General features: G+C 45.6%; 1 protein-coding gene across 4 annotated transcripts; it reads left to right on the forward strand.

The window, feature by feature from the left end:
• Positions 1 to 2,508: 2,508 nt before the first annotated feature.
• Positions 2,509 to 22,556, forward strand: LOC136015406 (single-stranded DNA-binding protein, mitochondrial-like). Of its 4 annotated transcripts, XM_065681351.1 has the most exons (17): positions 2,509 to 2,550; positions 3,008 to 3,384; positions 6,395 to 6,594; positions 7,449 to 7,497; positions 9,884 to 10,056; positions 10,696 to 10,817; positions 12,034 to 12,180; positions 12,975 to 13,076; positions 13,407 to 13,492; positions 14,583 to 14,753; positions 14,843 to 14,985; positions 17,478 to 17,514; positions 18,863 to 18,923; positions 19,855 to 19,995; positions 20,860 to 20,947; positions 21,169 to 21,257; positions 22,385 to 22,556. In XM_065681351.1, the coding sequence occupies exons 2-17, from the start codon at positions 3,052 to 3,054 to the stop codon at positions 22,429 to 22,431; spliced, it is 1,989 nt and encodes a 662-aa protein (XP_065537423.1). In that variant the 5' UTR covers positions 2,509 to 2,550; positions 3,008 to 3,051; the 3' UTR covers positions 22,432 to 22,556. The 4 variants fall into 4 exon arrangements, with proteins under 4 accessions (XP_065537423.1, XP_065537393.1, XP_065537401.1 ...); XM_065681321.1 differs by lacking the exons at positions 17,478 to 17,514; positions 18,863 to 18,923; positions 19,855 to 19,995; ... (1 more) ...; positions 21,169 to 21,257; positions 22,385 to 22,556 and adding an exon at positions 15,877 to 17,132; XM_065681329.1 differs by lacking the exons at positions 17,478 to 17,514; positions 18,863 to 18,923; positions 19,855 to 19,995; ... (1 more) ...; positions 21,169 to 21,257; positions 22,385 to 22,556 and adding an exon at positions 15,877 to 17,132 and having other exon boundaries at positions 2,512 to 2,550; positions 3,012 to 3,384.
• The last annotated feature ends 441 nt before the right edge of the window (positions 22,557 to 22,997 follow it).

Genomic DNA, 22,997 nt, shown 5'->3' on the forward strand with positions numbered 1-22,997 from the left:
CACATCCAGCACACACTGGGCGTTGGGGGGCTGCGTGTAAACAAGTGCGGGGTATAGAAGGATGTGGAGCAGTTGTCAGAGAAACAGGCGGAATCAGCTTGATGTTGGAAGACAAAGACACAAGCGTGACCAAGGCATCCACAGGCAGCCAACTTTTGTGTAATTACCATCCTCGTTATGTGACCGCCAATGCCATTAAGTGTCATTAGGTTTAAGTCGGCTCCCTAGGACTTTCTGATTAATTGAATCACGCAATTAAGCAGGCCACAATTAAAGGGAAGACATTGTCATAAAAGCTTTAATTGTCTCTCTTTGTTTCCTGTTGAGCAGCTCCCTGTGTTCGATAGGCCGTTAAGAAACTCACCGTCCAGTTTCCTCAGCAGTGGGGTTTGGTTTCTTCCCCCGTTTTTTTCGGTAACGTTAGCGTCCATTTGCCGTGAGCTCCGTTTCAGACAGCTCCGACCCTGAGTGGGCATTCTGTTACACAAAGCCCATGCACAAACTTACTTTGCGGAGCTGTGAACCGCAGTAGGTGGTGTTTAGCAGATGGAGTCTTTCGTGGAAGGTGACTGCTATAGAAAAAACCCAAACCCTGCGCAGTATTTGTTACTGTATAAAGAAAAGCCGGATTCTGCAAATGCTTGGCCACATGCTTCACTTTACCCATACAGACAGTGCCAAGCTTCATTCTGATGAATATTTTCTTTGCACGTCAGTGATGCTAAAGCGACAGCTCGTTTCTCTCCTCTCCATCCCCACAGTGGAGCTGGCACGCACGTCAGTCTGTCCCCCAGAGATCCAGGCAGGGGAAACAAATCTGGAATAAGAATTCCTCCACCACACACATGGGCTATTTGTGGTGCGCCCAGGCAGGAGGAGGGGATGCGGTGAGGAGATGGGGAACAGAGGCTGCCAGCGCTGGTTCTGCGGTGCATGAACTGTCATCACCCCCCACAGCTCCCGGCTTCTGGTGACAAGAGACCTGGTGGCACCAGAGCTATTTACACTGCTTTGGCCGGCGCTCTGAGCGTGCTGAGGGCATGCCGGGCACACACAAAATACAAGGGCCACATTTTCTACTTTATTATTTCACCAAATACGAAAAGAGGTAGGCCAGGAGAGGATGTGACCCTTTCAGGAGGGAAAACTCTCCCTCGAAGGAAATGAACACGTGTTCCCTCCAACCGAGGGCTAAGAAAATTGTCCCCAGATCTTTAGGTAATCCTCTAGAAAAGAAACAGAAATGGGGCCTTGAGTGACCCAGTCTAGTGGAAGGTGTCCCTGCCCGTGGCAGGGCGTTGGAACGGGATGATCTTAAGGTCCTTTCCAACCCAAACCATGGTTCTATGATTCTATGATAAAATGCAGTGACTTTTAGTTAGAATACGCAAGATGAACAAGTGGGGCCTTCTTTACGCAGCAAGTCCAACTTTTCTCCTTTACACAGCACAGTCCTCCTTAGAAAATGGACACTGCCTATAAACCCTGAGGGGAAAAAAATCAATCAAAAAACGTTTCAGATGGGATTAAAGCTGTGGTCAGAAGGGGTTTCGTTGCCGGGTTATTAATCAAAATGCAGCTGCAGGGACTGAAAGCATTATTTCTTCAGATTTCAAATGAAATATTCCTATCCAAGGCTCCAAGTATTGAACATCTCATTAACACAGTCAGATCACAGCACAACTAAAGGGGTCCTGCCCCATGATCTCAGCTGGCCAGATGCTGCAGCGACAGTTTTTCACAGTGAAAGCAGCCAGCACCAGCACTGCCAGGCTTTTGGACCTGGAGAAGGGGGTCTGCACAGCAGCAACAGGCTCTGTGTCTGGAAGAAACACTACATCCTATAGGACAGATGCAAGCAGTAAAAAACACTACTGAGCTCCTGGCATGTGCCCCTGACATTGCTTGGGTGTCCTGTACCGAATGAACTGCCCATCACAGTCAGAACAGGCAACTTCAGAGACCTGTGTGGCCACACATTTCATTCAAAGACCAGGTTAGGAGGGCTGTGTGACCTCAGATCAACATGTCCCTTTAGTTTCTCATGGGAATGCCCCCTGATCATACGCTACTTAGGCCAAATCAGCCTCTCCATGCAGGCTGCAATGCTTGTCTAAACTGACATACATCTAAATTGCAGGAAGCGAAATTCAGACTTAAGGAAGCCCAGGACCCTGTTATCATTAGACTAATCACTCATACAAGTAAAGCCCACAAAGACTACATCTCTGATGGGATTACCATGGAGCGGACTGGCTGTCAGCAAACATCACCCCCCTGCAGGCCCTAGGAAGCTGGAGGAGGGAAGAGCGTGCAGAAGCAAGATGAGTCAGAGGGAGCCCTGGCTCCCTGCAGAGCTAGTTGCAAGCACATCAAACCCACATCCACAGCAGAACCCCTCACCCACTAGACAACTGTGCCCAGGTGCTGTCAGTTTCCCATTAGCAATGGTCCAGCTGTGTGGAGGGCTTATAAACGTGCCTGGCCAGGAGAAGGGTTGTCTGTTGGGTGTCTGGTAGTTACCCTGGGATACCCTCTGCTTTTACAGCTGTATGTAGCATGGGCTCCTTTTTTTTCTGGTTGAGAAATTTGGAGTAGAATAGGGTGAGGGCTGGTGCATATTGTCCACATTTAGCATGTGGAAGTTCTGTTTCTATGTGTGATGAGAGTAGTGGATAAGGTATTGATAGGTGGAGAAGTTTCCCTATAGGTTTACTGGGAAAGGCAGTGACTTATGAGTTGTGCCTGACTTGTGCCAGTAAGACACACAGAAGATCTGTTACATGAGCAGTAGCTGAATGGGTTTATACTTGATAATTCTGGGGTACTTTCCTTAATCAATGCCATCAAACAACGTCAGCAAGTGATCAAGGCTTCTGTGTATGTGGGATTGGAGGGGGTGCATGTGATGAGTAGAGCTAATGCCTTGATAAGGCAAGGAAGAGGATGGTTACTCTGTCTGTGTAAGTAATGCTCTCTTCCTCTCTCTCTCTGTCCCTCTAACAAGGCAGGCCAGTATCATATCAGCTCTGTTCTGTTTCATGTGGTGAGATGGATGACTGGGACAACAGCGATGAATTCATTCAGCGCCTGGACTTTTCCAGCTGTGGTGAAGAGAGTGAAGACAGAAGTATAAATGAGGAGGACACCCTGAGCTCGAGCCCCTCCAGGAGCTCTGAGTTCCTGAAGTGGCAAGGGAGCAGCCCCCTGCCAGCAACCCCTCCGAAGAAGCTTAGTGACATCTTCCTGAGCAGGACAAAAGCCTGGATGAGTCCTACCGTGGCGCATTCCCCAGTCACGTGCAAGAGGCTGGGTGATGCCGAGACACCACTGCACATCACCTGGAAAAAGCTGCAGCTTTGTGACACCCCTCACACTCCCAAGGTAATGGCATGTATTCCACTCTGGGTCTGAGTGGGCAAGCTCTCCAGCACTGCTGTTGCATTGCTGCATGGGTGGTGAGGGGATCTGTTGCTTGTCTCTGCTCTTAGAAACCTGGACCATGAGCTCCTTAGCCATCAAAGGGTTATACTGTAGGTGTGAATAGACACCTGTGTGTGGGAGTGCAGTCTTGGATCTTTCCAAGCTGCTCCTAAGCTCATTAGTTAGCATCAGGTAATTCTGTGTTAAAAAAAAAACCCTAAAACTCAGGCAACCAAGTGCCTTGGTTGCCAGTGTACCCCTCGCATTCTGTTTAGGGCAGTGGAAATCTATGTAGCAATGTGCTCCCAGAGGGATAAATGCATCTCCCTCTCCTTTCAAGGAGCCCACCATTCCAAGGGGAGCTTGGAGACAGGCAGCTTTCCTGACTGCTCTGTTCATTACATTTTTTTGGATGCAAGTGGGTTTTCTCTTGAAAGAGAAATTTGGGAATGGTGTGGTGCCTGGGGTATACTTTGACAAGTCTTGATTGCTTCCAACCAGGTTGCTGTCCAGTGATGCTCATTCTCTCTGAACTGCTCAGTGAATTTGGGGAAAGCGGGACTTTCCCAGGTTAGCAAATCCCGTGTGGGATTTGGGGTAACAAATCAGTGCGTGCTTGTGGAGGAAGGTTACCTGTCTTCCTTTTGTCACTGTCCTAAAATGCAATTTATCTATTGAGTAAGTTTCTTGAAAGAATAATCCCAGCACCTGTTTGCTGTGAAATTTCTTGTATGGCATATAATGCATCTGCTTTGTCTTCTGTAAGCTCAAGTGGAGGCTTGGCACCAGCTCCTCTGTTCCTAGATAGCTTCTGTTTTATGCACCGGCTTCTAACATTCAAGACTTGCAATGAAAATATCTCTTTCAGTCCTCTCTCCTGCTCTACTGATAGACTAGTTGCTCCTTTGCTGAAGTGGTACACAGAAGATCAGTCCTTTTAGTACTTCTGCCCTCCAGAAAGCTGATTGTGTAGGGAGAAGGATGATCCTGTGCCCACATACGACCTTTTGTGTGGCCATGTTTACTGAGGAATGGCCTGCCACTCCCTAGGGGAAAGTGGCTCTAAATGGCATCACTCCAAGAATCTTCTGCAATGACCATTTATGAGAAATCTTCCTGAGTCTCACCTGAACATAGGTGAGAGGTCTCAAATATCTTCCAGACCAGATAATCTACTGGTAGTGGAGGGTGCTTCCAGTGTGTGCTTTTGTGTAGCTGAAATGTTGGCTGTATGCTTCAAGACATGCTGCTTGTGGCTTGTCACCTTGTAGCCCTTGCACTAAACCAACTATTTCTTTTCCTTTGCTATCTTCTGGGATAAAGGTCTTTGTTTCCAAGTATGTTGCAAAAGGTGGGCTCTAAAGAGGCTAAATCTGCTTATAAACAAGGCTGGGAGCATTGATCTCGGAACACTTGAAGACAAGAGTAAGGGTAAGAGCAGAGTCACATCCAGCTGCAGACAGATGAGCACTGGGGCCCCAGCTAGAATGCATGTGTTTATGTGATACATTATGATTGCAGACTTAGCCAATCCTGGAACAGAGAGCTAGAGCTAGTTGCTTACACTGTATGGCAGCAGCTACTCTCAGATGATGATACCGGAGGCAAGTCTGCTTGATTACAAAATAGAGCCCTAGTAGAGCAGATGGGAATTGCATGCACACAACAGCAGGCTACAATGGTATTTTGAGTCCCTTTCTTGCGTTAAGACTAGAACATAGCCACAGTTCTACAGAGCTTCTAGGCTGCTGGGTAAATTGGGCTTGGACATCTACTGCTTTTGGTATGTTCATATGCAGAACTTTTCCATCCAAGAGCAAGGAGATGCAAACCAGAGCATGAGAGAGTGATCAATAAGCACTTCCAGATTCATAGTAAACAAGCAGCTGAACTTCAAAGTGTGGTATAGAAACAGAGTGATGTCCCAGAAGTAGCTATATCCATGAGTGCAGCACCAATTAGGTGGATGCAGGATACTGCATGCAGCTTTTAAAGGGTTTTAGCCTCAAAAGCTTTCAATAAGAGAAGGGAGAAACTCTAGATACGATCCTGGAGTGATGTTTCTGCTCACAAGAGTAAGATCACCGTTGGAACAAAAGCATAGAGAAGTATCTTGATCTTCATGACAGGGAGAGTTCTGGATTCTTGAAGGACTTTTAACTAGGAGAGGGATATATTAAAACCCCCTTTAGGACTAACACCACCCTGCTGAAGTAAAAAAAACAGACTTGTATTTCAAAAAGTTGATAGTTACCCAAGGGGTAAAATTACAGCAAGTAGATTCTTCTGTCTTCAGATCAAGACAGGGTGGTCCTCTGAAGTTATGCTTTCTTCAGCACAAGGCTTTGGACTGGCAGGTGAAACCCAAAGTTCTTCTGTGGGAAGCTGAAGATCCAGAGGTTCTTTCTGAACTTAGATCTCTGAAACTTTGTCTTCTTCTTGACAAGAACTGTTTTCTGGTCACTTTGCCAGTAGCCATATAAAAATACTTCTACCAACTTCCCCTATGCTAATGCTGCCTATTGCTGGGGAACCAAAAGGAAACTTGTTCTATCTCATCTTCTGACAAACCTGGTCTGACCAAACTGATGCAACAGTCCCTGCTTGGCAGAACTGAGTCTTCCATGTTAATACAACTTATGATGTAATTTCTGTGTCTCTGTAGGTGGGAAAGATGAGCAGCTGGCTCCACTTTAGGACTGTGCTTGCCGAAATGGCTCTACAGGCCTCACCCAAATGAGCAGAGAATAGAGTCTGAAAGCGCTTAGCAAGCAATGTAATACTCCACGGAAGGAGGAGAAAACTGTCAGGACTAAATCAGGGATGCAGGGGTTTAATGATTCAGCTGTTCTGAGGGAGGGAGCAGAGTTCTTGATTTGCAGGCGAGCAAAGACTTTATTCTGACACTGCAGCAACAAAAGCAATGCTTAGCTGTCTGCCCCCCCCCCTTTTTTTCCCCCCCTCAATACAGAGTCTGTTATCGAAGACAGCTTTTCCTTCATCTGGGACAAAGGTCCCACCCAAAGGCTTCCGACATCTGAGATTTACTCCTGGTGCTGAACTGGATGACTCTACCCAAGCATCTCTTGTCAACCTTAACCCCTTTACACCAGAGTCGTATCGACAAATGCTCTTTCTTCCTAATGCCAAGCAGAAGACCAGAGGAGAGCTGTAAGTGAACTACCCTTACATAATAGGCTGGAAGGAGGCTGTGAGTAGTAATGATGGAGATGTCTGGTACCTGGACTTGTTTGCTAACAATGAATCATTCACTTCTGTAGTATTCATTGTTGCAGAGCAAACACTATCAGACACACGAAGGTATTAGAAACATAAATAGAGTAAGTTGTGTCCTTTTGTTCAGAAATGTAAGTGAAGCATCAACAGCTAATCTCAATGCTATGGCTGTAGGGGAAAATTGTACCTCTCTTTCTTGGCAATGGGTGGAGTGGAGCTTGATTCAGTTATGCTTATACCCACAGCTTGGAAGAAATTAGATGCATGTTTGCATGTAATACAACTTTTAAGATGGGTGCAGGCTATTGCTGAACTGCAAAAGCTCCAGATCTCATTTGGGTTAACCAAGACACAAATACCTGTGCACTACAGCTCCTGGCCCTGACTGTAACAGATGCGCAGCTGGGATTCCCCTTTGAAATTGCAGTGGAGCAGTTCTCTTCACTAGGAGCTTGTTGTGCAAGGTCATTGTCCAATGCAGCTTCCCAATAATAACTTGGCCAGGAGAATGATGCCCCTGAACAATCATTCAGTCCTGTGAGCAGTACTGATGTTGATATGTGGAGGCTTTCTAATGGGAACAGAAGGCTTCCTAGCCTGGGACTACAGTCTTTAAGGCCTCAACTAGAAACTGGTTGCGTATTAACACTCTACAAAACACATATTTAATTTAATTAAACTGTGAAACAAGGCTTGGAGATTCTCTTGAAAAATATTTTCATTTCAAATCTCAGTTGGATTGCTGCCTTGAAATGATAAATCCAGACTTTCTTAAACTTCTGTTATAGGAGGGATCCTGATCCAAGAAGTAAAACAAAACGGGAGCTACCTACATCGGTGAGTGTCTGTATATTTCACCCCCACAGAGAGGATAAGATGCTTGTAAAGATTTGGTGCTTGATGAAATCTATTCTGCTTTTGGAGTACAAATCATCGTGGCATGACAGAGGATGAATACTTATGACAGAATAATCCCAAGCTGAATGTTTTATGTTAACATTTGTTTGAGACAAACTTGGAAATGATTCTTATCTCTAAAGGAAGCCTGCACTAAAGCAGATCTGACACTTTGACAAGTAAGCCTAAAAACTCATTGATTTTTGGTCAGGAGGTCTTCCTAGGAAATATAACGTAATTTAGGTTCCTTAGGGAGAACTGTACTGCTGTATTATTGAGTTGGTATAAATAGTGACTGTACCTTTGTGGTTTGAAAAAGCAGGTTTATTGCTGTTTGAATGAATTGGTGTACTGAGCATCTTTGGATGCTTCTATATTGCAAATAATATATGGAACTGCACTGCAAAAACACAGGTGGTGAGCCGAACAGCTCTGGTGTGGATAAGTACTGAAGGCAGAGTTTCAATTGCAGCAGTTACAATGGCAAACTCCTGAAGCAAGGCAGCAAGTTCTGCACTTCAGAAAGAAAATGTCCAGCTGCGGGGTGTCTGTGTGCCTTGAGGCCCAAGGGAAGGTCCCTTTACAGCTTATGTAGCTACAGGACAGCAAATGCTGTCTTGCAACTCAAACCTACGTTCTCTTGCTGTTGTTGATGTCTGTGCTTTCCTGGCAAGTCTCAGTGGTAGGGTGTGCTGACCTGGCTGCATGGGGCAGGGTGTGAGGTATCATGTACCCCCACTTGCACTGGCAGAGATGGGCAGCTGGTGTGCGAAAACATACCTTGCAGCCTTCTTCCTTATTCCCAATTTATCTGGGGGAAGGTACTCATCCAGCTGGTTTCTGGAAAGCAAGCCAAGCCTGAATTAAATATCTGACTTCAGATGAGGAAAAAGTCTCAATTTTCTTGAGCAGCTCCTCGAAGGAAGTCTCTTGTCTTGTGCAAGTAGAATTGTTCATTGTAATTGTGACTTAGGCTTACTGAAGAATAATGGTACCCTCTGGCCGACAAGACTGGTATTGCAGAAAAACTTATCTGCATGGAAAAAATACAGCTGCAGACTAAATATTCTACTAGGTAACATCCAGAGCTACCACAATTTATCCCCCCTGGAAGAAAGCCTCAAATAACTTGACTTACTGAAATATTCTGATGGAGTGCTGATTAGATTGAATATGTAATATGGACACAAAATTGTGTACTAGTAAGTATCTTTATTCCCTGAGCTTTTTAAGATACTATAAAATATAGCTGCCTTATGAAATACAACCTGTTGTGAAGGGTTGCTGGCTTGTACGGGCCACATCCTGCTGGCTGTGAGGACCAACTCTTTACTCCCACCCTTTAAGGTCATATATACCATATACTACAGCAATCACAGAAGAGGTTTCTGTGGAAACCAGTGTGCAACATGAGCCATTGTCCCCGTAAGGGATGCAGGAGGATGAAGAGAAGTTACTTAGTCCACTCTCTCATTGTTCACTTCATGCTTCACTGCTTATCTCTTCTTTACTTATCTCCCCTTCAGTTATTTTCCTGTCAGTTGGCATCACGCTACAACCAGTACCAGCAGCTCCTATTTCCCTAATAACCATTAGTGTAGCAATAATGATGTTCCAGCTGTTCTGCAGGCTTTCAGCCCTTTGTGGAAAAGTGGCTCCTGGTGAGAAATTGCTGGGAATACAAACAGATACACTGAGATCTGCTAAACTGCCATTAGTCAACAGCTGGTACCTCAAAACATGATGAGAGCCTGAAATCATGCAGAATGTCCTTGCTGCAGGCTGCCTTAGATGCCAGAGTAAAGCAGTTCTTGCATAGCTGTGCTTGCATTAAGCAAACACAATGAACTTCTGAGCTCAAAATAGGCAATAGCACTTGTTTAAATAAATTCAGTACAGGAGTCTAATTCAGAGGTACTAGATGTCCATCTAGTAATGGAGGCTAATAATCAGGGGCTGGCAATGGGTTATCTTGAGCCTGCAGTAGCTGAGCAGAAGGCAAGTATTTTGTTGTTGCTTGCTGTTCATCCCCGACTCCATTAGCCACAGGTCTAGACAATGGGTAGGGTTCCAAAGGAAGAGGCGTGATAGTCATAACGCAAGGAGGGTTAGGCACATACAATGAGCTGACCACTTTTGTTAGGTAGTCAGGAAAATAAGCACAACGTGCTTAAGAGAAAGGGAGCATTTCAAGAAGGAACTTTCACAGTGGGAAAGGGAGCAACATGGGTGCTTTGTGACAAGTGCGAACCAGCTCTAAAAACATGATGGGTATTACTATCTAAATATTTAAACTCATACTTGCCTTGTTTTTGTGACCTTGTAGAGATACCCTCTGAAAGAGAGCAACATGGTTTCCCGTTACAAGAAGGAGTTCCTGGAGCTAGAAAGAATTGGTGTGGGGGAATTTGGCTCTGTCTACAAGTGCATCAAACGCCTTGACGGATGTGTTTATGCCATCAAACGCTCCAAAAAGCCTCTGGCAGGGTCCTCTGATGAGTGAGTGTGCTAGCTAGAAACTGCCAGATGAAATGATGGGCATGTTCTTGGGAGGTGTGATGGGAGGGAGTGTGGATCTAAAGGTATCTGAGGGGTGGCATAAGCAAAAACTGGCTGCTGTTGCACTGCCAACACATAGCAGGGAGAATGGGGGAAGTTACCACTTTAGGGCTATCAGATATAAATGCCTGAGAAAGGGAAGAAGACACATACATTGCAAAGAGAGATGATAGTTTACCTGAACTCCTCATGTCCATGCAGCTGGTATCTTTAAAATAATAACTGTCAGACAGCTGATTTGTGGTATGTCCTTGCCCTGCTGTGTGGCCAGCACTGCTTGCATTGACCAGCTAATGTTGTCCTGCATGCTAAAGCAAAGCCTTTGAAGCTGCCTTTACCTCTTTAACAAGCCTTGCTCAGTGATCTATGTTTTTTAACAGCTGCTCAGCACATTTGAGCATGGCTAAGTTTTGCTTCAGCAGTTGTGAGAGCCAGACAGTCTGCCAAAACCCAAGAGAAAGTTCTAAACACTTCTACTTTCCCTTTCCCAAGCAAGGCTGCAAACCAGGCTTCCCCTTCTGGTCCCAAGGAGGACCGTGTCACCCTGTCACACTGCTTTCTCTGTGCATGCTTCTCCAGGCACGTGGCACTGCGCGAGGTTTATGCTCATGCCGTCCTTGGACACCACCCCCATGTTGTGCGCTACTACTCGGCATGGGCAGAGGATGACCATATGATCATCCAAAATGAGTACTGTGATGGTAAGAGCTGTGGTGTTGTTAAAGCCTGACATCTTGGGATGGGTGCAGGTACTGCTTTTGTACTTGAAGATGGAACGTTTTGGTTTACAGTTAGGCAAGCTGCACTGGGGCTACAGTGCCATGGAGAATCCAGTAAGGGTTCATAATATTTAGACAAAGCTCTGAATGGTGCTAATGCCTTACAAGATGTGAATACCCTCTAATTTGTGGGAATTTAAAACCTGTTTGTCTGTATCAGCTGGCCTGGGACAAGTATTCCTCATGCTGATGCTTAGAGCTGTGTCTGGGACTGCTCAGGTAAAACCTGATCTGAGTGACTTGAGCAGGTAAGCTAAGCGCATGTATCTTGGAAACAAACCCTTCTTAACGGAGGGGAGTAATGATCTGAAGAATGACTAGGGCTCAACAGCTGCAGAGCAATGGCGCTAAATAATGAGGTAAACTATAAGTGGGGTGCTGCAGGCAGGGTAGTACACTTGTACTTGAGTTTGCCCTTGGCAAACTCCCAAACATTGGGAGACATTGTAAAAGACAACTCTGCTACCAGAGGAACTGAAAGCAAATACGTAGCTCTCGTCTTTCAACTGCTTCTGCAGTGCTGGGGCTCAGTGATGAGTGGTGATAGCTGTTTGGAGTAATGACTTCAAATCTGGTCGAGGTAACCATCAAATTGGTTATCATTGCTGCAGCACTGATGCATTTCTTGTGTTCCAGAGGATGAACACCCGAGACTAAAGGAAAGGTGCTGAAAAGCAGGTTGATGGGGAAGAGGGGTTACGGTATTGGCTAGTCCTGAAATAGCCATTGTGCCTTGATGGAGACCCACAAAACTCTTTGTGTCAAATGTCAACATTCCTCAATCAAATCTGCTAGTGGGAGCTTAACTTCCTTGCTCCACCATTCACATACCTGGTTTTTGCCTGTTAGCATGGGAAAAGTAACTAGCTTTTACACTTTTGGCATGCAGCAGCATCATTATCAGGTCAGCCTTTCTGGTGCTGTAGGTAGAACTGCAGTTGCTCAGTCCTTGGCTAGTAGAAAGGCTGAAGCCAAATGGTGATATTCTAGTTTGATCACTAGAGCATATATAACTGGTCTGGTCAGGGTTTGTCACTAGCAAGCCTGCACTTTCTCTGGGCAACAGTTTCTACTAAGCTATTTTGAACATGCTGCTCCATAAAATCTTTGTCAGGTCTGACCGACTGTTTTCACCTAGGTGGGAGTCTCCAGGACGTGCTGCTGGAAAATGCAAAGCTCGGCCACTATTTCTCAGAAACGGAGCTGAAAGAAATATTGTTACAAGTCTCCATGGGGCTAAAATACATCCACAACTCTGGCCTTGTGCACCTGGATATCAAGCCCAGTAAGTATAGCACTCCCCTCCTTTGTGAAGGGTTCTCCAAGTGATGCTGCAGGGACAGCACCTGTAACAGGTCCTTCTGGCTGGACCTATTACAGTGCTTCAAAGGAAAGAGGACTTTGCCTTACAAGGTAAATGTCTTGTGGGTTTTTTGGTTTGGTTTTTTTTTTATCTTGCCATTATTGCTGATTTGAGACTGAGACTTTGCTGACAGTTGGCAGCATTTTACTTCTGTCTCAGTCTTCGTAATCCTAGCGCATGGGAATTGCTTTGATACTGGTGGAGCAAGTAGGGCTGCTAATGATGATGGGGAGTTCCATATTTGTGGTTGTCTAGTTGCACAACACTTGACCTTTGCATGTGAGAGCTGAGGAGTGAATATTCATTGTACCTACTCTGAGAGATTAAGTTCCTGCAAAAAGCAATACAAGCTTTTCTCTCTGCAGCTGAGGGTGGGTGCCCCTGGGGCAATACTCTCCCCAGTGTCACAGAGTTATATTCTTATAGCAGAGCTCACTTTTCCTGATGAAAGTGCTTCTGTCCTGGGGGGGCAAGGCAGAGGGGAGGGGTGGAAAAGTTGGTAACACTGCGATATTTTATGCATAAGATACAGCTGTCTTTTGCCAGCTGTATTGCTGAGTATGTGAGCTGGGCAGAAAGCAGACTAACAGGTGGGAAGCACATGTGTAGTTTGGCTGCAAAACTGAACTAGCTTAACTGTGATTTTTACAAAGCTGTCAGGCTGCTGCAGTGTGGCTACTGCTATCACACAACTGCTAAACATCACTGTCTTGCAGGTAATATCTTCATCTGTCACAAGCTGGCAGTTTCGAGCCCAGCTGGGCAGGATGAGAGCGACAGTGAAGATGAATTATCTTCTAGTGTGGTGTATAAGATTGGTAGGTTTAAGCCGCACTTTAAAACTGGTTTAAGATTAGGGCTGCTCACCACTGCTTGATATTGCTCTGTCCTGCTGGCTGAAGAGACTTGCATAATAAACTGGCAACAGAGTCCTGAATGCCTTTGCTACTTACCAGAGTTAATTCCTTTAAAGAGACAAGCCCTAGAAAACTCATGTGCTTGTTTCCAAGCCCAGATTCCTGAGTAGGAGCAAGCTTGCTCTCTTACACAGTATTTCCCAATTGCTCTGCTGGTGCCTATGAAATGCAAGCTTTTATCGATGGGACACCTACATCAGTTTGCCACATTGGTTGCTTGTTCTTTCTCAGGTGACCTTGGCCATGTGACATCAGTAACAAACCCCCAGGTGGAGGAAGGAGACAGACGGTTTTTGGCTAATGAGATTTTGCAAGAGGTACTGCTGCTGGCAGGGTGGTGAGAAGTGGGCAGAGACCAACTGCAGTAAAATCATTACTCCGATGTATTCCTTGCCTTATCTCCTCTTTTGTCTGGTCTGGCTGTGAAATTGGCAAAATTAACACTTTAAGAATAGTACAGGCATGGGGCTTGTTGTGAATATTTAACATACCTCCTAAGTAACTTTATCATTAGAGTACTGCAACTACTGAATCGAACAAAGCCTTTTGTAAGTTTGGAGACACTTCATATACACACCCAGATGAGATTGAGCTACTGGATGTGATTACTTAAGAGTAAACAGGGGAAGTTTAGATTAGATATAAGGAAGAAATTCTTTACTGTGAGGGTGGTGAGGCACTGGAATGGGTTGCCCAGGGGAGTTGTGAATGCTGCATCCCTGGTGGTGTTCAAGGCCAGGTTGGATGAAGCCTTGGGTGACATGGTTGAGATGTCCCTGCCCATGACATGGGGGTTGGAACTAGATGATCTTAAGGTCCTTTCCAACCCTAACTATTCTATGATTCTATAATATATGATCCCAGATAGATGCCTTGTACAACAACCACTGATCAGGTAGTGTGGAGAGGTAGGAGGCACAACACACCTCTTACATTGGCTGTGGTTTTGCCACTCTGGTCAGTGAACAAGAAGGGAATCAAAAGGTTTGGATGTGTTCATCAGCTCAGGTGTTTAAGTGGCAGGATCTTTTTGTGCTGCAAACAGATGAGGAACCATTAGGTCTATGCATCACACACATTCTTTAGTTTGAGTTGGGCATGGCTACCTTATTCCCGTGTGGTGTAGGCTGGAGGCACGCAATTGTTAGGCCATCCTCTGGATTTGTTGGGATGATCCTAACGTGGGCTGCAAGCTCCTCATGACTGGGTGAAAGCCAATGTGCTGTTAGTTACCAATGCTATCTGCCATCAATGTTTTTATCCTAAAGAGAAGAAAACAGCTAACTGGGATGGTGAAGGCAGTGTTGTATGTATATTTGGCTGTTTCTATTTGAGTTTGTACCCCAACTCACCTTTGTTCAATGCATCAGGATGTTCCCTTTCCATATCTGTTTCTTCTCTCTGCAGCAATACTGCTATTTGCCAAAGGCAGACATCTTTGCCCTGGCACTCACAGTAGCACTAGCAGCTGGCACAGCACCACTGCCTCACAACGGGGCCATGTGGCACCATATCCGCAGAGGCAATATCCCACCAATCCCTCAGAAGCTTCCTCAACACTTTCTGGAACTCCTCAAGGTGAAGCAATAGTCTTGACAGGGTGCAGGCTTTTCCAGTTGGCATGTGACAAGAGGGAGTGTTAAACCCTGAATTCCTCTGCCTTCCAGCGCATGATCCATCCTGACCCAGCGGAAAGACCTTCTGCCATGGCTCTTACTAAACATCCAGTTCTCCGTCCTTCACGTGGGAAAGCAGTGCAGCTCCAGAAGCAGCTAAATGTGGAGAAGTGCAAGACTGCCATGCTGGAAAGGTAGGGCTGGCTTCAACATGAAGGCAAGAAGACATGGGCATGCAAGTGCTGGTCACCAGTAGTGTTGGGAGACCAAAAGTGCAGAAAGACCTAGTCAGCTCCTTTGCCTGGAGCCTGGAGGGTGATGGGGCTGTAGCGAGGACATGTAGTGCCCAAGCAGCTGTGCTTCACTTCTCGCTTGGAGGAGTTGGCTAAATAAGGGCAGTGAACTCGGATGCTTATGGCAACCACTGGTGATGGAAATTACCAATACAATATGCAGTCAGTGGGCAGATGAGGAATCCACACTGCACTGAGACACTGGTCTAGCACAGCAGGAAGAGAAATATCAGGTGGTGGCAATAATCTTCTTTCCCCTTGCTCCCTCTCACTGCTCTTGGCAGTAACACTTTGAGGTGCTGGGATTTAGGATCTGCCCCATGACTCCTCTTAGCACAACAGTCAGCTGGGGAATAGGTTTTCCATGTAGACAGAATATGCTGTCCTGTTTTCCATGCAGACAGGACAGAGTAGCCAGGCATTAGGGAGAAAAGGCAATGGAAAAGAAGCATTTTTAGATATTTGTGCTGCATGAGATGACTCTGATCAAAGTTCTGTCATTCACAAATCTGAAAAAAAAAAAGTGAGGGACCCTTCATAGTCATGCCAGTGTGTTGCTGACCTGATGCAACCTTTAACCTTTAACCTTTTGTTAAACCTTCAAAGATGATCTGAAGTAGAAACTCTGGAAATAGCTAGAGTAATCTTCATCTCGCCCTCTGGGGTGGAAAGTCACCATCCTCCAGCAATGCTGGAGTAGTGCAGTAACGCCCTTGAGCAAGATTGTTCACAGCTTTCTTCTGCAGCTGATGGGCATTTTCTTCCTCTCCTCTCCTGTCTCCCCTCCTGCAGGGAACTTAAAGCAGCCCGCCTTGCCCAGACCCTCATGAAGGACCAGCCCTTAGGAAGTGCCAAGTTGCAGCAGTCTGAAACCTCTCCTAAGCACAACAAACGCCTGGTGGGAGGGAAGAGCTGTCGTTCATTTAGCTTTACTTTGGGTTACTGAACTTGTGCTGTCCAAAAAGCTCTGAATGGCCCTGTAAAAGCAGAGGGTATGCACAGACCAATGCCCCATATTAGCTCTCCCTGTTGTGGTTTTTGGTTCCCTCATTAGTTATCGTGAAATGTTGGCTGAGGGAAGAATGACTAGTTTACAAGTGTCAGATCATAAGATTATTGTCCTCTCTGTCTTACCCGGGTCATTTCTTGTGTAATTGGTCGTCTTCTAGACTAAGAATACCTTTGCTGTACAATGAAAAGGATGGCATTTCCTCTACTCATTTCCCTCTTTGTTTAGTTGGGGCCTGTTACTTATGTTTTTTTTTTGTAGTTTTAATGCTCTGGCCACCTGTGTATCTTTAGAGGGGAGATAGTGGCTGTACATGAAGACAGCATCCACAACTGGGTCCTCCTAGTAGTGAGGAGCTAGAGACTATGATAGCCAGTTCTAACTACACATCAGGAGACAGACTGGTTACATAGCAGTCCTGTGGCCTTGGGATGTGATTGGAGAGGTATTTCACTGAGGGAGGACAAGAAGGAACCACTTTGAGTTAAGAAGCCTTACTTTATAAGTTGATGGAAAACTTTCCCTCCCTCAGCTTCCAGCAGTAAGCACAAAATGCTCTAACCGGTTAAGCTCTTGCAGACTAGCCCTTGATGCCTGACTTGTTTTATGCCTGTCCGCAAGGACTCCTTGCCTGACGTGGGGTAAATTACTGTGGTGTGCTGGTAGATGGGTCTCTACCTATTTCCCTTCCGTATCTTACATACGGTGAAACTACCTGCCTGCATTCTTCTAGGAAATCATAAACTGTGTGGGTTTGTTTTCGGCACTGTTAATCGCCCATGTAAAATGTATGTGCGTGTGTTAAATGTCACCCCCCTGCTAAATGTAACTTCCTCCATCCTTACTAGCCGCACGTCTACCTGTGGCAGTCTGACACGAATGCTGTGCTGGTACCAGGGAGAAGCTAAAGTTGGTAACTCGGTTATTGTCGGGTTTTACTTAGGTTTGTTTTCAAACGCGGCTTTTAGAATGTGCTGGAGCCTGCCCTTCCAGAAGGGAAACGTGCAAATAAAGATTTTAACCTTTTTTACCTCCGCCACCACGCCTCTTTCGCTCTTTCCCTCTTTGCGCCTCCCTCCGCGGCCCGCCCGCTCTCGGTCACACGCGAGCCGCCCCTTCCCCACTCGCGGTGCGCAGCCCTCTCCCGCCCCCAGGGCCGCTCTCCCCGCGGCCCTTCTCAGACCCGCCGGCGGGGTCTGAGGGCCGCGTTTCCTCCCGGACCCTCTTCGGAGAGGACCCATGGTTTCCCGTTCCGTTTCCGTTCCTCGGCGAGGCTGCGGCGGGAGAGGTGCAGAGGGCGGGGGGGTCGGACGGGAGTGGGCGGCCGGACGGACGGGACCGGGCTCACTCCGCCGCTGGTTTAGCCCTGGTTTTTCCTCCTCAGGCACGGCGGCGGTATGCTGCGGCGACCAGCGTGGCAGGTAGGGCCGTGCGTGCCGGCTCTATGAGTCCATGAGGGCCGGGCTGCGGCCCCGGCGGGAGCTCGGCCCTGCATTTACGTCCCCGGGATGCCCGGAGGGCAGCAGGGCCGCTCGGGGCGGGGGAACGGTGGACCGCGCAATCTCTCCCGCCTTGGGGCAGGGTCGCGGCGGCTGCGGGAAGCAGCTCCAGCTCTTTCTCCCGCCGCGGGGCTTGTAATGACCCTTTCGCCGGGCACGGGAAAGCCGGGACCCCGAACCGTCGCCCCGCGGCAGGGAGGCCGCTCCTCAGCAGGCCCGGCCCGGAGGAGCGCTCCGCCGCGGGGCATCGGCTTTTTCTGCGCGAACCGGCCGCAGTTCTGCCTTAAAGTGCGGATTCTCCCGTGGGACTGCAGGTGGTGGTCATGTTATTTATCGAAAAATGCGTGGTGCTACGCGTGAGGAACAGAGGGGAGTTCTGTTTGCCTCCTGCTCTGTGAACAGTGCAAATGCTGGACATTAGCACTAGAAGATGTGGCTTGCACGTGGAATGAATCTTAGATAGTTTGCATCTGCGTCAATGAACCATGCAGATACATCAAAGACCTTTAGTTTTGCAAGTTGTGTTTAGCTCTGGTTTAGCTCCTTTGTTTAGCGCAGGACTGCCAGTCTCACCTTCCTTTAAGTTTTGCAACCACTTGTAACAGGAGATAGACTTTTGTTCCAGTTCCTGTATGTGGGTCTCTTGCAGAGGTGTTCCTGGGCTCTTATTGTCTCCTCCTTTCTACTAGAACAGTGTATTTGTCAGAATCAAGTCGGTTCCTTTTCTTTTTCTCGCTTGTGATTAGCTGCAGCACTCGGGTTTTTGTGGCCTTGATTTGCTGGTCGCTTGGGAACCAGGGGTTATCGGTGCCTCATCGTACTCCTTACAGCAGTAGATAGAAGTACATTTGGGGCACATTGCGTTAATCTCTGAAGTGAAACAGAAACTTAGTGAAACTGTCAAAACTGTGTTTGTTTCCAAAAAAATAAAAAGCTCAATGAACTAAACAACCCCCCTGCTTCAACCCTTTTCTGTTATGTATTACAGAAGAGCACTAGTTACCACATGTCCCAGAAATAATTGCTGGAGACATACCTTTAGGCCAGCCTTTTTCCTAGATAGCTTTTTAACCCCAGTTTAACCAGTTATTTTTTTAAATAATCCTGTCGTTTTCATTTAGCTGAATGGTTTTCTTCTCTCAGTCCCCCCATAAGTTGCCCCAAAAGAATGTACTTGCAGAACCTCTGTGTTTAGAAAATGAGGTGCAAAAGCACATGGATACTGTTCATATTTTGTATCTTGGAAACTAACATCTGTCTGTTCCTTCAGGTGCTTCGACAGTTTGTAAGACATGACTCTGATGCAGCTGGTACATTGGTACTCGAAAGATGTAAGTAGCTCCTGAGATGGACCTTAGGTGTTACTCTGTGTGGTTTTTATCTCAGTTTTAGAAAGGCCAGGAGAAAATCAGATAGGAATGGTAGCTTCTGAATGCAGTAATGAAGAATGCGTTGTTTCAAATAAACCCTCTTAAGAAGCTTTCTGTCTGGTCTTTGGTAAGTCAAGCAGTCCTTAAGGGGGAACAGAAAAAAGCCCTGACATGGAGTACAACCTGTAAAAGGCATGTAGCTGTGCTTATTAGTGGTAGTGAATTGGGTGTGCTGCTGTTATGTGTTCTCATACCTGCCTTTAGGTGTCTCATGCCTGTTTCTCAGAATCCCATGTGCCTGGAGGACTTGTGTGGGTGCTTCTGCCCCAGCATAATTTGCTCCAGGTGTATGCTTTAGACTTTGCCATTCAGTTCACATGCTCATTGTGCAAGAGTGATGCTTCCCTGACCACCTCCAATTGTCCTCTAACAAGGAGAAGGAATAAATTGTGTCCACCTAGTTCTGATACCTGTGTAAAAACTAGTGATCACATAATTTAAAGAATAGAGTCTAATAATGCTGTCTTCTTGTTTTTAAGGTACTGGTTTAAGGACAAAACAATGCAATGCTATGGTCTCATTATGTCAAGTAAATGCAGAATTGTCTCGAGTGACATATGGTTGTGTCTGTCAAAAAGATAACAAAGAAACAGAAAGAATGAAGAACCTTTAGCTTCCTAAATGAGCTTATTCAGCAGTGATAATGATAGTAGAGGCACAGTCAACCATCTGCAGGGCCTGACTAAGCCAAAAGTCACAAGAGCTTGAAAAATGGCTAGGAGGTGCAGAAAGGAATTTTTCTGGCCCTTGACAAAACCTGCAGACTTATGACTTGCCATGATAAGAAACATCATAATTCACCTGTATATGTTTTTATTGTCTCACGTTTCAGCCATGAATCGTGTTCAGTTACTTGGTCGGGTTGGACAGGATCCTGTCATGAGGCAAGTGGAAGGAAAAAATCCCGTTACCATATTTTCTCTTGCAACCAATGAGATGTGGCGAACAGGGGAAAGTGAGGTAAACCAGGGAGGTGAGTCTGCAATGAGCAATGTTCTTCTGCTGTGTTTCAAAGTCGTCTGCATATTTGGTAGCACCATGCTTTGTCTTCAGGCTGCCGTCTTTCCTGTTAGGGTGGTGAGGCACTGGAATCGGTTGCCCAGGGAGGTTGTGAGTGCTCCATCCCTGGCGGTGTTCAAGGCCAGGTTGGACGAAGCCTTGGGTGGGATGGTTTAGTGTGAGGTGTCCCTGCCTATGGCAGGGGGGTTGGAACTAGATGATCTTGAGGTCCTTTCCAACCCTAACTATTCTATGATTCTGTGATTCTATGTAAATCTCTCAGGTGCAGGGAAATTCCTTTGAGGTCAGTAGAGAAGCTGTTGCATTTATGTGTCTTACTGATCCCCAGCAGCATGTACTGAAGAGAGGTCTGCATATCAGCCTTCCTCTGGAGGAGGGGAACGAGTGTTGAGTTGTAGTTTTTCACTGCTAGGGTTGCCAGAGGTGTAGCAGGTTCCATACTATTATTTATATTCCAAGAGGAGGGGGGAGAAAAGAAGAATGATACATTTTTTTTCTTTGATTCTTCCATCAGTCTAAGGCTACAGATGTCACTTTCTTTCTCTGACTTTTGTTCAATGTGGTGTGTGTGAGGGAGGAAAAAAATTCTAGTATGAGCACTGGCTTACAGGGAAACTGATCTCTTGGTTTGAACTGTGCTTCTGCACGATACTTCCTTTTGGATGCAGATGAGTGGAACACTGAGTTCTAGTATGAAGAGGGAGACTGAATGCTGAAATCACTTTTCATAATTTGAGAACACCAAGACATTGAAACTAACTTCTGAGATTTGCATCAAAAAGAGGATTTGGCATCCAAGTTTCCTTTTATGTAACAGGTGATATCAGTCAGAAGACGACATGGCACAGGATTTCTGTCTTCAGACCGGGCCTCAGGGATGTTACCTATCAGTATGTGAAGAAGGGGTAAGTGAATAACAAATGTGGTCGAGGATTTAATGCCTTAATAATCAATTAATGCAATAACTATGGTGACCAGAAGCTATGCTAAGATAGAAGTGTCCTAAAGTAAGTTCGCAGACCTGCTTCAGACAACAGATGCAAAAGCCTGTGTATCCAGAAATAGACAGAGGAGAAAACAGCAGTACAGTTCTCTGACCAGAACCATATTCTTGATGTTTTTTCAGTTCTCGAATCTTCGTTGAAGGGAAGATAGACTATGGTGAATATATCGATAAAAACAACGTGAGGCGTCAGGCCACAACAATTATAGCAGGTAAGGAACAACACACCAAGGCCTACCTTGCCCTTTTAAAATGGAGAGGGGGTGGAGGACCTTTGAAGTAGATTGTGGCTTGGCTTGTCCTCAATATCATCACCTGGGGATTTTCAGAGAACGAATAGGCTATACCACTAGGTGTCCTCTGGCACCAGTTGTGAAGACACAGAAAACGAGAGCATATAGTTGTAAACTGTTGCGTCCTTTGCTCACACAAACCACTTGGTGCAGGAGGTATACACTGTGTGGAAGGACCAATTTTAAGGACTTCTGCTTGTGAAAGATATTCTATGTGGGGGTGACTTGGTGGAGAGTTTAGAAAGACCTCAGTTGGGTAGACAGTAGTAGGAGAGCACAGAATGGATAGGGAGTAGACTTGTCCCTTGGGTAGACACGGTGAAGAGAACAGGGAAACCCAACTTTTTCTTTTATAGAGGGCTAAAATAATTGGGTAGTATAACAAACATTTCTGATGGATAAATGGAAGAAGGAAAGAAGGAAAAAAAGTAAACCCAACCACAGTTCTGGATGTTCAGCTGTGCAGCCACTATAAAATGATAGTAATCAGACTTTCATATGAACAGTTCCCCTAGCAGGGCTGTAGGTTGATGTTGATAAACAGCTGGAGGGGAGAAGCAAGTCTCTTTTTTTTTAATTAGTATTTATCCTAATGGCTTATTCTTCGTGTTCAATATCCCCAGACTCAAGATGCTTTAGAAATTACTGAGGCTTGATGAAATACAATCTTATAGTCCTGTAGGCTGATGACATGGTAGCACATACTGAAAACAACGAAAAAAAAAAAGGGGTATAAGCTGTAACTGATAGAGATAATAGTCAAAGAATTAAACCATTATTTTTAATGTTTCTGATTATCTTTGACTTCAGCACCTTTTCATCAGGTTTAGGACATTTGTTTCATAGTATATATAGTCGCCTTGAATTGTCAACTTTTTAGGGGATCAGAGCAAGAACCCTGTATCTAACACTTCTGTGATCTGCTGTTTTCCAAAATACATGTCTTTGCAGCTTATTTTAACACTAATATGTTGCCTTTATGGGTGTACAGGTTTGCAACAGAGCAGAACAGTCCTGAAGATTAAATTTTATTTGTTTCTTTTCAGATAATGTGATTTTCCTGAGTGAAGGTGGTGTGAAAGAAAAGGTGTGAGGTATTAGTGCTTGGACCCAGGCCATTTCATTCCTTCTGTTTTACAGTGCTTCATAATTCTGTAATAATGTATGTTGCTGTAGTTTCTTTAAAAGGTAAATAAAATCTTTCATACCTGTTGGGTATCTGTGTGTATTTTGTTTTTGTTTTCCTGTCTGCTTTCTCTGTTCATCATCTGGATTTCTTTTTTGTGTTCTGAAGGGAAAAGGTAGTCTAGGCAGCTATATTAATTTCTGAGCTGTTGAATATGTAAATAGAAGTCACTCTTTGCATCTTCAGCCATTTTCAAACTTTATATATCCTTGGCTGCCTTAACAATCTCTGTTGGGTCTTGTGGAGCCTGACAGCCTGGCCACCTCTTGCTCTTAACATCGTTCTGTTCTATAGGTGTCATTTGCCATTTTTGCTTAATGAAATCAATTAGACAGTAAGTTTAAAGCAGAGCTGTTGGCTTCAACTGGTGTTGAGCTTGGAAGTTTCTCTGTTGCAGACCCATAGAAGGACCTCTGTGCATTTTGTCTGTGCCTCCACTGATCACAGCGTTTGACCAAATCAAGTGCTGGCAT

Source organism: Lathamus discolor, chromosome 1 (genome assembly GCF_037157495.1).
Source record: "Lathamus discolor isolate bLatDis1 chromosome 1, bLatDis1.hap1, whole genome shotgun sequence".
Classification (NCBI taxonomy): Eukaryota; Metazoa; Chordata; class Aves; order Psittaciformes; family Psittacidae; genus Lathamus; species Lathamus discolor.